Source organism: Acartia tonsa, chromosome 5 (genome assembly GCF_053477335.1).
Source record: "Acartia tonsa isolate MP-2025a chromosome 5, ASM5347733v1, whole genome shotgun sequence".
Lineage (NCBI taxonomy): Eukaryota > Metazoa > Arthropoda > Copepoda > Calanoida > Acartiidae > Acartia > Acartia tonsa.
This window is the reverse complement of record NC_137264.1, coordinates 14,313,591-14,325,921: the sequence shown is the minus strand read 5'-3', so window position 1 is coordinate 14,325,921 and position 12,331 is coordinate 14,313,591. Positions and strand designations below refer to the sequence as shown.

Here is a 12,331-nt window from a genome sequence, read left to right as displayed (position 1 = left end):
CTGTACCAATAAAGAAGAACCATATTGGTTCCGCAATTAGCGAGATCTTACATAGCTCCGCTATTTGTGATGTTGTCATTCTTGTTCAACTAGAGACATGTTGTCAAGAGGAAACTTGTGATTATGTTTCAATTTTGTTCTCAATATCTTTATCATGGTTTTTTTAGCCTATTTTAGCAATCTGTAACCTGTGAGCAAATAGTTCCTTTAAGATACTTCAGATAATTTTAAAATTTTTTGGTTAATTTTTTAGGGGTGATTTCTCTTGGCAGGGTGACGTTACCCTTTCCCAAAATAGCTATAAGCCTTCACTGATAAGGAAATCCATATCAGATCAGCAGTTATCGAGATACTATTGTACATACACACACACACAAACACAGATCCTGTTACTCTTTACATAAGAATAACATATACATAGAAAAAAAATATTAGTTAGAGATCAATAAATAAAACATCAAAATCATTGCAGATAAAACAATACATAACTTTTTTTAGGAAACGAAATATTTTGTCAGCTTTCTTTTAAAAAAAACATGTTTTTGGGGAAGCTTTGGAAATAATGACGTAATACTGGCCTACCATTGGCCAATAAAAAATGTATACTGCTATTCATAATTTAGTCTGTGTATTGACCTATAATTGGTCATTTGTATTGTGTGACTTCATTTAGCTTTTAGAATCATTGTCCCAATTCAGAAATCCTTGTTACAAAACCTTTGACACTCAAACTCACACAAACACATATACACACACACACAAATATCACACATTCACGCACGCACACACACACACACAAACTATGCATATAGACAGACAGAGAGACATGAATAAAGCATTCAAACTAAAAAAAAATATGGAATTACTCTAAACAAAAAATGAACCCTACCCCGCCTTATTAAACTTTAAAGAATCTTGTGTATTATGGGAAGCTCAAAATAATGAAAAAAAACTGTTTTTTAAAAAGACAATAATCCAAAAAATGTTGTTTAGTGTCCACTTTCAATTGTGGGGGAATTGCCAAATTTTCTCCAACTTTAAATGTAAAAGTTTTCTATTTAAATTCTGTTCATACCAGAACCCGTAAATCAAGTGTGGTGCCCTTGGGTTATCTATCCATCTATCCGACTGTTTATCCATCTATCTATCTATCCATATATATATATCCATCTATCTATCCACCTATTTACCTACCTGTCCTTCCATCTGTCTATCCACCTATTTATCCATCTATTTATCCATATATTTATCCATCTATCTATCCATCTATATATCTATCTATCTATCTACCCATCTATATATCCATCTACCTATCCATCTATCTATCCACCTATTTATCCACCTATCCATCCATCTATCTATCCACCTATTTATCCATCTATCTATCTATCTTTCTCTATCTATTCATTTATCTAGTTATATACATATCTATCTTTCTCTATCTATTTATTTATCTATTTATATACATATCTATCTACATATCTGTCTAAATTCTGTTTATACCAGAACCCGTAAATCAAGTGTGAAGCACTATTATTATTTATCCATCTATCTATCCGTTTATTTATCTTGATATCCATCTATTATCTACCTATCTATACATCTGCCTTTCTCTCTATTAAAATAATGTTCATACCAGCAATTCATAAAAGAGTGGTACACATTTACATCTATCTATCTGCACATCTATCTGTCTATCAAGTTATTTATATGTCCATCTATCTATTCATTTTTCTGTTTATCTGTTTTTTCTATTTATCTTACTCTCTGTCTTTATTTCAGTCTTACCTTTTCACCTTTCTAAATTATCTTTCTATCTATCTATTAAATTATCTATTATTACAATGTACATGCATTATATCTATCTTTCTTTTTTTTTGCATATATATCCCTTACTTTCTTAAATATCTTTCTTTCATATTTTTTATCTGTCTATCTATAACTATCCATTTATACATCTGTCTATCTGTCTTTGAATGTTCATAGTTTTCTATCTAACTCTATCTATCTATCTATCTATGTATGTAATCTTATTGGATGATCAAATCAAAATAGAAAACAAGTTTGCAGCCAATTTTGAAGAAACTTTTGTGTTAGAGAGTTTTATATCCTCTACACATGGTAAAAACTGGTGTGATATAAGGGCAGGGTTATAGGACAATGGATTATAGATTTATTTCCTCCCCAAAAAATGAAAGTATGAAAAATATTTAAATATATATTTTTACAAAAAAAGTATTATGCATATCCTACTAAATAAAGTAACATTATATCTGTTTGTTTGTACCGAATGATATCGCTAACCCCTGAACCGATCGGGTTCTCCTTAACAGGGTAGCTTCTCATCCACTGGTCCCGGATATGTTTATAACTATTTTGGGGGAGGGTACCACCACCCTCCCAAGAGAAATCACACCTAGAAAAAAATGATCCCCCTCAAAAAAAAAAACATTAATCTTTTTTTGAATTTTTTTTAACAAAATTTAAAATGAGGGGGAGCAACCCCCCACGCCAAAAAAAAATTTTCCCACCAACATTTTTTTTCTTCTTTTTCTTTTAAAATCTAAAATAATAGATTGGGTTATCAAATTCGACTCTCCCTTCCTCAAGTACCCCCAAGAGGCCTCTAGGGGCGTAGCCGCTAGTAAAATTATAAAGAGTGTCATTTTTTTTGTAATATTCTGTAAACAAGCTTTTAGTCAAATGCGCTTATTAGGTCAAACTTCACTTAATTTTTACCAAGCTCATAGTTTGGCCTAATAGGCAAATTTGACTGGAATCTTGTACACAATATTACAGAGTATTGAGAATAAAATGACGCTCTTTAATAAATTTTGATTGGTTGATTCCAAACTAGTAATCTTGATACTTTTGAACCAATTATCTCAATCTACAGAAAGGGGAAATTTTGTTCTTATCTTTAGTAATATTATCGTTCATTGTCTTATCCCTTATAAGATCCCAGTCAAGTCAAATTACAAGAATTTTAGATGTTTAGAATTACATTTTGTATTTAACATTTATTTATTAGTACAATACAAATAGATGAGATATATGAGTTGAACAAATAGACCAAGAACTACACCAGCACCGAGCACAATAAAAATTCCTAAAACAAGTAAAATTTTATCTCAACCTAGCAAAGCCATACAAAATGAGAATGACAACATATATAAAGCAAAAGTATTTCACTGGATGGCTTTAGGCTATTAAATTCTTATATAAGTTTAGTTTTAGGCTATTTATTTACTTAATTACTCCTTCAATTACAGAGCTTCTAGATGATCAATCCCTTAATTGGATCAATAGAAACATGATTTAAATTATGACCCCCCCAAAAAAAAAACAAAAAAAAAACGTCTACCAGTTGGACAAAACAACAATGAACATTGAAAAATATTGAGTATCTACTCTCTACTTAAAATTTTATCCTAAAATTACTTGAATCCCTTATTTCAGTGTATTTAAAAAATAAGACACTTTGATGGAAAACACCATTCTTGTACAAATACATATAAACTTTTCATAATGACTAACATAAAATCAAACAAACAGTTGACAGTGAATTATTATCAATAACCTGAAACTTGTGCAAAAGTAAGCCGTCCACTTCCATTCAAAGCTCCATTTATACTCTTAACAAAGATGACACAAAAGTGATGAATGAATTTTTATATAAGATATGCAGTTGTTATACAGTTAGGGAGTTGAATCCATTTTTATAGAAGCAGAAATATAATCTATGATTATGGTTTGGACCCTCTAAAACTGTAATCTACCTTTCCACTTTCCCCTCTCTTGGTGAAGATATCTTCAACGCCGATACGATTTTTGAAATGTAAGATTCTACTTTTCCTCTTCTTGGTGAAGATATCTTCAACGCCGATACGATTTTTGAAATGTAAGATTCCACTTTCCCCTCTCTTGGTGAAGATATCTTCAACGCCGATACGATTTTTGAAATTTAAGATTCCACTTTTGCCTCTCTTGGTGAAGATATCTTCAACAAGAGAGACAAAAGTGGACTCTTATATTTCAAAAATTGTATCGGCGTTGAAGATATCTTCACCAAGAGAGGGGAAAGTGGAAGGGTAGATTACAGTTTTAGAGGGTCCAAACCATAATCATAGATTATATTTCTGCTTCTATAAAAATGGATTCAACTCCCTAACTGTTATAAGTAAAGAAAAAATTTAAACAAAAATCACAAAACCCTTCTCGAATTTTATTTCAATATGATTGACTGACAAAGAAGGGAAATTACATAATATGCACATTGGTTAAGAGGAAAAAAGCAGTAAAAGTCAAGAAAGTAAAAAAGTTTTCTAAAAATCTTATTTATCAAAAAGTTTTCTCAAACAGTATACAGCTTTGTTATATTTCATCAAATAGTTATAAATTACCTTGCATTTTTTTTCCTTTTTAATCCATTTATTGTACAGAATATCTATTTCATTACTTTTCTATAAAATAAACAAATCAATTATTAAGCTAATTAAGTTGATTTATAACTTATTTAGAGCTATGCTGTAAAATCATTGTATTTTAATGCTAACAAAATTGAAGTTAATCTTATATTTTTTTATTTTACTATCTGCAGAAAGCTGTTCATAATATAAAACAATACATAACTATTTTTGAATTCAAGAGGTACCTACCATCATATCTTGAAAATTCAATTTTACAGACATATTCTAATTTTTAGTGGAAAAATAAAAATAATTTCAATAAATGATTCATTAGGAGTATTATGCAAAATATTTTTATCTGTTGGATGTGAGCTTGGGGCTACCTATTTTTAAAAAAGAATATAGATAATTATTTTTTTTTATATTAAAAGTGGACTTGATATTCCTTGTTTTTGTGTTACAAATAATAATTATTTTTCTTATTTTATGTATTTTTACATGTTAAAGTTGAAGAAATGTTATATTATAAAGAAAATTGAATTTGTCTGTGTAAAATTCCTAGCAAAGCATCATTAAGTGGTGTAAGCAAAGAGGATCCTTTGTTCACAGCTATACCATAATACACTGTGTTAAGCTTCTCTCCAAGCAACTTCAAATCACAGTCTTGACTTGCCCTGAAATATTTTTTGTAAAAATTATATTTTATATTATTTTTTTTTATTTTAGTCCCCCAATAATCATGTAAAAGTTTGATGGTCTAAAACAACTAAGCTAATGTTGCTTGCTTCACTTCTTCAATTTTACTTTTCAATTTAGGTAAAATAATTCCATATTCAATCTACTAACAACAAAAATCATGGTCTTATAGTTGATAATATATTTTTATATTTAATCAAAATTGCTAAATTATTCTTACTTATATTCAAGATAAGTAGATTCACTAAGAAAGATAAATTTTTCATTCTTCATTTTCTTGTTTGCTTCATTAAATGATGCAACCTGGTTGTCTCTAGGATCAAAATCATGTAAATATCTGTAAGAATTAAGGAGGAGTAAAGGAACTATAGATGGTATAACAACATTATAAACATCAGCAAAATACAACATAAATAATTTTTTACTTTGAGTTGTATATTCTTTTGTATACTTCATTGAAGTCTCTGCGAGCAGAATCCTGAATTTTTATTACAATTTAACCTTATATGGAAAAAAAATATTGAATTTATTTGATATAACAAAACTTTTACAAATTATATCTATTAGAATATTAATTACTCTAAAAACACTTAGTGTGTTGCTGTTTTGTATACATCCAAATTTATATTCTGTTTGGTCCAAAAGATCCTGTACACTTCCTTAAAAAAGATAATTTACATAAATTCAAAAATACTTATAATAACTAAGATAAAACATTTTCCAATATGTCTTCAAATTGATTGACAACTGCCAGATTAGAACTGGTTATCTGCTATAATAAGCATGTATAGCATTGTTTTATATACAATTTTCTACAAATAGTAATATGAAAATTCATAATATTAACACCAGTTTTGTTAACCCTTGTAGCTTTTTCTATCCGAGGAAAGTTGTTACCTATGTTGATAGATAACCTTGACACAGTTTGAAAAGCAGCCAGATTTGCAGTGTAGGAGTTGACAATCAAAAGAACAAATATCCACCAAGAAGCCACAATAATTTTGACTCCTGGCGAACTAAAAAAGCAGTTTTTTTAAAGTCATTTTTACTAAAAGACTATTATTATAAACTCCTGGAAATTTTATGAAAAAATATAGGTTTAATGTTTATAGCCATTAATTATATGACTATACTAAGAATACAATGTAAATATTTTTTATTATTCCAATGAATCATTTTAATTTCTAAAATATAAATCAAAGAAATAATTCCTGTTTTATTGCTTGAGGCCTTTAGCATTTCTAGACCAAGAAAGCAGAAATTAATCCTTTTATTTTTCATAATATATTTGTGAATAACTGTATATGTTCAACAATTTATTAGGCTAATAGAAAATAACTCTTGTTTGGTACCTATACCTATCAAAATTTAAGTTTCAATGATTTAAACACCTCCAATTACTTGCATTGTTTTTGAAAAATTAATCTTACTTGTAGATGATATCAGACCCTTGCCCAACTAGAGATGAGAAAGAAAACCAAAAACTTTCTTCTATTCCTTTAAAACATGTACATTTTTTTTTATTTCATCTCCTGCTGATGTTATTTCTGATGATATATTTTAATTTCCAATACAAAAACGTAATCAATTTGCCCATTTGTTTAATCAGGCTAAACTAAGCAGTGAAAAAGAAAATATAATTAGATGCCATCAAATAATTTTGTTAGTTTGAAATAATAACTGTAGATATTTTATACACCTGATGGTGATGAAGGTTTTGTTGTTTTCTTATCATTGCATCTGATAAATAAATGATTATATTTTAAGCATAGAATAACTTCTAAGTAATACTGAAAACTTTAGAATATAACATTTTTATGACAGGATATTTCAGGTTTTAATGTAATGTGATATTATCTATATTCAACTGAAGGTCAGTAAAGCTTTCCAATCAAAATTTATTATTCTGAATAGTTATTGTATTAGTCAAATGCCTGTGGGGGCATTGACATCAATACAGAACATGAACTACGTAAGTGAAAGAACAATTATTTCTCGCATTGCATTATAAACAGCTTTCTGCGGATATAAAATTTACAATTCTAAGATTAAAACCAGTTTTTTTATCACAATGGTGCAGAATGCACAGGCTAAAAAAACTGGTTTTAATCTTATGATTGTACATTTATTATGATTAAAACTGGATATGATACAATGCTGGAAATAGTTTTTTTGTATGGATTAGAAATGGCTCTAATCCATGGGATTGTAATGAATACAAAAATATAATGTTCTTACTTTGATAAAACAAAGATGAGGATAGATATGAGCACAAATGCTGCTCCAATGCTGAACCATACTTTATCATCCAAGGGTAATGCAAAAGTAAAAAAATCTGCCTAAAAATAAAAAAATAAGACAGTTTAGCAGGCCTGATTTTTGTATTTTTTTTAGTTCTATATTCTGCACTACCAGTATCCTAAGAAAGCTAATAACTTATTATGTATGGATGAAATGAAAAAAATAATTGCCTTTTGCACATAAATGTCTACATGATTTAACCTATACTTATATCTATCAAAATAATTCAAAGAATATCACATTATTTTTTCCAGATTATGGTAATATGGGTAAAATTTAAATTCCTCCTGTTGATCAGGATTTTTGTAAATCATCATATTTCCCAGTGTAAGATAGGGAACTGTGAAATCCAAACTAGACAATCTCTCCTGAAGAAAATATGTTTGTCATAAAGCTTTATTTTATAATTTTAATAATTGAAAAGGTCTATAAAATACTATACATCATACTAGCTGCTGCGCCCCTAGCTTCTAGGGGCTTTGTATTTCAATGGGTAAAAAATAGCAGAATAGTCTAAAACCATTCCTAGACTTAAATTGAAAATAAAAAAAGATGCCTCAAACCATCCTGTATCTATATGAAGGTTCTCTACAATGGGGAACCTAATCGGTTCAGCGGTTAGCGAGATCCATTATTACAGAGAAAAAAAGCTTACTACTTTATATAATTCTAGCGGCTGCTCCCCTAGCATCTAGGAGCTCTAAATTTGAAAGGATTTGGAAGGGCAGAAAAATAGGTTACAACCATACAAAGACTTAGTTATAAAAATAAAAAAATAGCCTAAAACCATCTCTGGGCCTATACAAAACTTCCCTCTATTGGAGAACCATATCAGTTCAGTGGTTAGCGAGATCCTTTGATACAGACAAAAAAAGGTTAGTACTTTATATAATAGGATAAATCAATACATACTCGTACAGATTAAGTTTGGTAAGGAAATAAAAAAAAATACTATTACTCATCAAAATTGGTCAGTACAAAGGTCACATCCAATCAAAATTTCAAAACATATATACACAAACCTTTGTCATTGTTAGGTCTGACAAGATGAAGGTCGAATCTGAGTCAGATATCTTCAATTTTTCTGATAAATGGATTTTTGGTGTATTTGAGACTTTTTTATTGATTTTTCCAAAAATGTTTGTCTACTTATGAATTTGTTATAAAATAATGTGTGTGATTACCTATTGCTGTATTGTGACTGTCATATAATTTGAATTGATATGTCCAATTGTATTTAGCAGCAATTGTGTCAGCAATATCATTCAGAAATCCAACATGACTACAACAAAACATAAAACTAACAATTGTCAAAGCAGGAGTTTTAGTCATATATAAACACAAGTAGAGATCTGAAAGAGTTTCTTTACCTTATTCCATTTTCACCCTCAACTTCTGTCAAATATGGACCATCCTAAAATGTAAAAATTAAACACTCAATATTAAATTTTCTAATATTGATAAAAAGCCATTATAAGAAGCAGATTCTAACATCCAATAAAAAAATTTTCGTTCTTACTGTAGATGTCCAAATTGTAATATTCTTATTTAAAGACATAATATAACTAAATGTACTTTTATAACTCATATATTTGCTGTGGACTAACTAAAAAGCTTATTTACTTTTATGCCAACAAATTATTAATTTACTATAAACAAACATTAATTAACTGAGTCCAAAACAAACATTTATATTTATTTTACTTGTATTTTTGGAGAAGGGCTTTTTATTGCAGTAAAATGGGCCACATCACAGACATGCCAAAAAAATACAAAATAAGCTCTTTTTATAAAATACTACAGGTAGATTTGCTTCATAAAATAATGTTTTTCCTCTGTCTTGTTTTGTAAGATGATATTGGCCTTACCCACCACCAAATGATGATGGAAAATTCACCTTTCTATAAAGAAACATCCTTTAAACTGTAGAGTTAATACAAATACTTTTTTTCCTTTTAGAATAGTGTTTTACCCATTAAAAAAATAGTTTAAAACAAACCCAAAATCTGTATTTAATTTCCCTAAACAATAGAGCTTAATCAGTTGCTGAGATCTTAAGCTTCAGACAAGCAGACATAAATCATTATTCTACTTATTAAGATAGATATATAACATACCAATCCTCCTGCTAATATTTGAATATCCAATGCAGAACTCATTTTGTGACCAACTAACAGAAAGGTTTATTCAATACTAACCAACTGTCAAATAAAAAGAGACACACCTAAACCAATATGGGTAACATTCGTCCAACAAAATGAAACTGGTTTTAAACACAGGCTTTGTGAAAGTGTACTTTTATAAAGTCGAAGAAAGCTTCTAAAAAAATAAGTATGTGACGTCATCAATATGGGGGATTATCCATCTATTGTTTAGGGGTTTTCTTTCCCACTCCTCCTATCCTAATCCCTCATTTTATGACATCAGAATTTTTTTTGAGGGAATTTCTTCGTCTTCACTTTTATTGATTTACTTTTTATAACAGGACCATTAAATAAACTTCTGGTGTTTATGTTTCACCTAGTTTTAATTGGATTTAATTGATTCTTATTATTTTTTATTATAGTGAAGTTGACAAACAGAGTTATGTGAACAAAAGCACTTTGCTCTGTACATAATATAAGCATAAATATGATAGAAATATTCAAAATTTGATTTTAAAATTGCTAATAGTCTGGCTAGGTATTGTAGATCATTTGTACATATTAGATAGCTTCTCACTATACAAATAGCATATGTAAGTTTTATTGAAACATTTTGAAATCCATCCAACCTAGCGATCACATGAAAGATGCTTACCACTGAGCTGATAAGGTTCTCCTTCACAATGTAGCTTCGTATAGGTCTTAAAACCATTTACCATGCACAGTTAGGACTTCTCAGACAAAGGTTGTGCAATCAAAGGATGGTTGTCTGATGGGTGTTACTTAACCTAATACCCCAGGTGTTTGGACAGAAAAGGAGATATTCGGCTCCTCCTGGTATCATTGGTTATCCTGGCATTTGAATGTAATGGACAGCATCCCCGCCTGTATGAGGTAATTGACGAGACACCACATATTATGAAAATTTTTATGAATGTTTAGCATGGCCATCTCGTATAATCATATTGTGACAGACAGACATTACCTGAACACAGAGTAGTTACACTACTTTATTAAAAAAATACAATAATGTTTATCCAAACCAAACATTGACATTTACAGCTTAAACCATCCAGGGAGGGAGGGGACATTGGGCTGTTTATTAAACTAGTCCTCCAAGTTTTATAATACAGATTTTTCCTTTTCAATGGCTCAACAACTTTAAGGACTTTTGATTAGAAGGTTCATTAAGTTGAGTGACCAAACTTTTCAACTACTAGTTGCGATCAATATAAATTGTGATTTTGTTTATCATCATTGGGGATGTACATTAGTTTATTGGTCATTGTCCTATCCCTTTAGATACCTGGCTTAAACAAAACAATGTTCTAATGTAAATTAAATGTATAAAAAACGAAATCAAATTTTACAAAACTGTATCACAACATTTTGATTTTGAAAATTAACCCAAATATAGATTTTTATTTTGTTCAACCAACCCAGTACCCAAATTGGAGTAATAAAACTTTAGGTACAAGTATAATTTACAATCCATGTCCCCTCCCTTCCTGACCTGCTATACAAGTATTCCTAAAACTTTTTTACAAGTCAATACATTTCTGATATAAAATTTATAGAATAACTCATAACCCAAACCACCCCATATTTTAATATTGGTTGATATAGAGCCTCCCCCAAAATAGATATTTTACCAAAATACGTGTTTCAAACTAATAGGATAAGCTAGAATAACGATCGCAGCTATCTGTTAAGGACATACAGATGGGTGTAATCAAAGAAAAGCCTTGTTTTAAAACTTTGTTTAAGCACTAGCGGCTTCGCCCCTAGCCTCTAGGGGCTTCGCCCCAAGAGGTTTAATCAAACTAATTTGTCGTATTTTAGATTTAAAAGAAAAATTTTTAAAAATAATTTGGGGGGGAAATTTTTTTTTTTGGGGGGGGGTAGTCGACCCCACTATTTTAATTTTATTTTAAAAAGAAAAAAAAAATTAGGGGGGGGATTTTTAATTTTTTTGTGGGGTTGGGGGTTTCCCACCCCCCAAGAAAATAGTTATAAACCTTCCCGGGACCTATGAGAAGCTACTCTGTAAAGTAGAACCCGATCGTTTCAGCGGTTAGCGAGATCCTTCGCTAAAATCAAACAGACAGACAGACAAACAAACATCGTTCTACTTTGTATTATAGATTATTTTTAATGTAAATAACTTCTAAATTAAAGAGCACTTTAACTAATTAATCTTATAAATCTAAGAAATTAGGGAGAGAGCAATGAATGGGGTATTCCTGTCCAGTTTTTTGTTTAGGAATGAATATTTTTTACCAGTGGGAATAAATGATGGACCGATAGGTCATCATTTATTCACCATTCCCATATAAACAAAAATTTATGCTAAAATGTGGTTTAATTTTGGTTTTTAATTTTCATTTATTTCCCTGGTTTCATTTTTCTTTCTTTTATTAATTTATAAAAATTCTAAAATCTTCCAAAAAAAATTTAAAATCTTCTAAAAATGATACCCGGGATATAAATGATCATACCCGGGAAATAAATGAATATTTACATCCACTATTTAAGGGGTCGTTTATATGGGAATGATAAATTAATCTACATAAAAATATCAACAATTACAAGAAAGGAAGGGGACATTAAACTTAAATCTTACTGGTCCTCAAAGTTTCCTAAAATTGTTCTCTCCTTTCTTGTTTTGAAAAAAATAGTACTTTTAATATATTTAGATTGGATAGAAAAAAAAATGAGGTTAATCTACAGTAGGGATAAATAATCATCACTTGCCATGTACATTTTACATGTCATTTTACA

At 29.5% G+C, this 12,331-nt stretch overlaps 1 protein-coding gene across 1 annotated transcript; it reads right to left on the bottom strand.

Moving 5' to 3' along the window:
• Window positions 1-2,979: 2,979 nt before the first annotated feature.
• On the bottom strand, window positions 2,980-9,565 carry LOC145319944 (glutamate receptor ionotropic, kainate glr-3-like). The gene is made up of 14 exons (XM_080162345.1): window positions 9,524-9,565; window positions 8,777-8,820; window positions 8,591-8,688; window positions 8,429-8,490; window positions 7,344-7,444; window positions 6,805-6,845; window positions 6,536-6,602; window positions 6,003-6,121; window positions 5,685-5,764; window positions 5,531-5,583; window positions 5,326-5,418; window positions 4,404-5,083; window positions 3,581-3,635; window positions 2,980-3,109 (listed from the first exon to the last, which is right to left on the bottom strand). The coding sequence occupies exons 1-12, from the start codon at window positions 9,563-9,565 to the stop codon at window positions 4,933-4,935; spliced, it is 951 nt and encodes a 316-aa protein (XP_080018471.1). The 3' UTR covers window positions 2,980-3,109; window positions 3,581-3,635; window positions 4,404-4,932.
• Window positions 9,566-12,331: the final 2,766 nt, after the last annotated feature.

Excerpts from the sequence above, each read along its gene's own strand:
- LOC145319944 (XM_080162345.1), bottom strand. The coding sequence starts at position 9,565 with ATGAGTTCTGCATTGGATATTCAAATATTAGCAGGAGGATTG. Across the intron at positions 6,603-6,804 it reads AAAACCTTCATCACCATCAG|GAATAGAAGAAAGTTTTTGG; the intron begins GTGTATAAAATA and ends CATGTTTTAAAG. Across the intron at positions 5,584-5,684 it reads ACACACTAAGTGTTTTTAGA|GATTCTGCTCGCAGAGACTT; the intron begins GTAATTAATATT and ends ATAAAAATTCAG.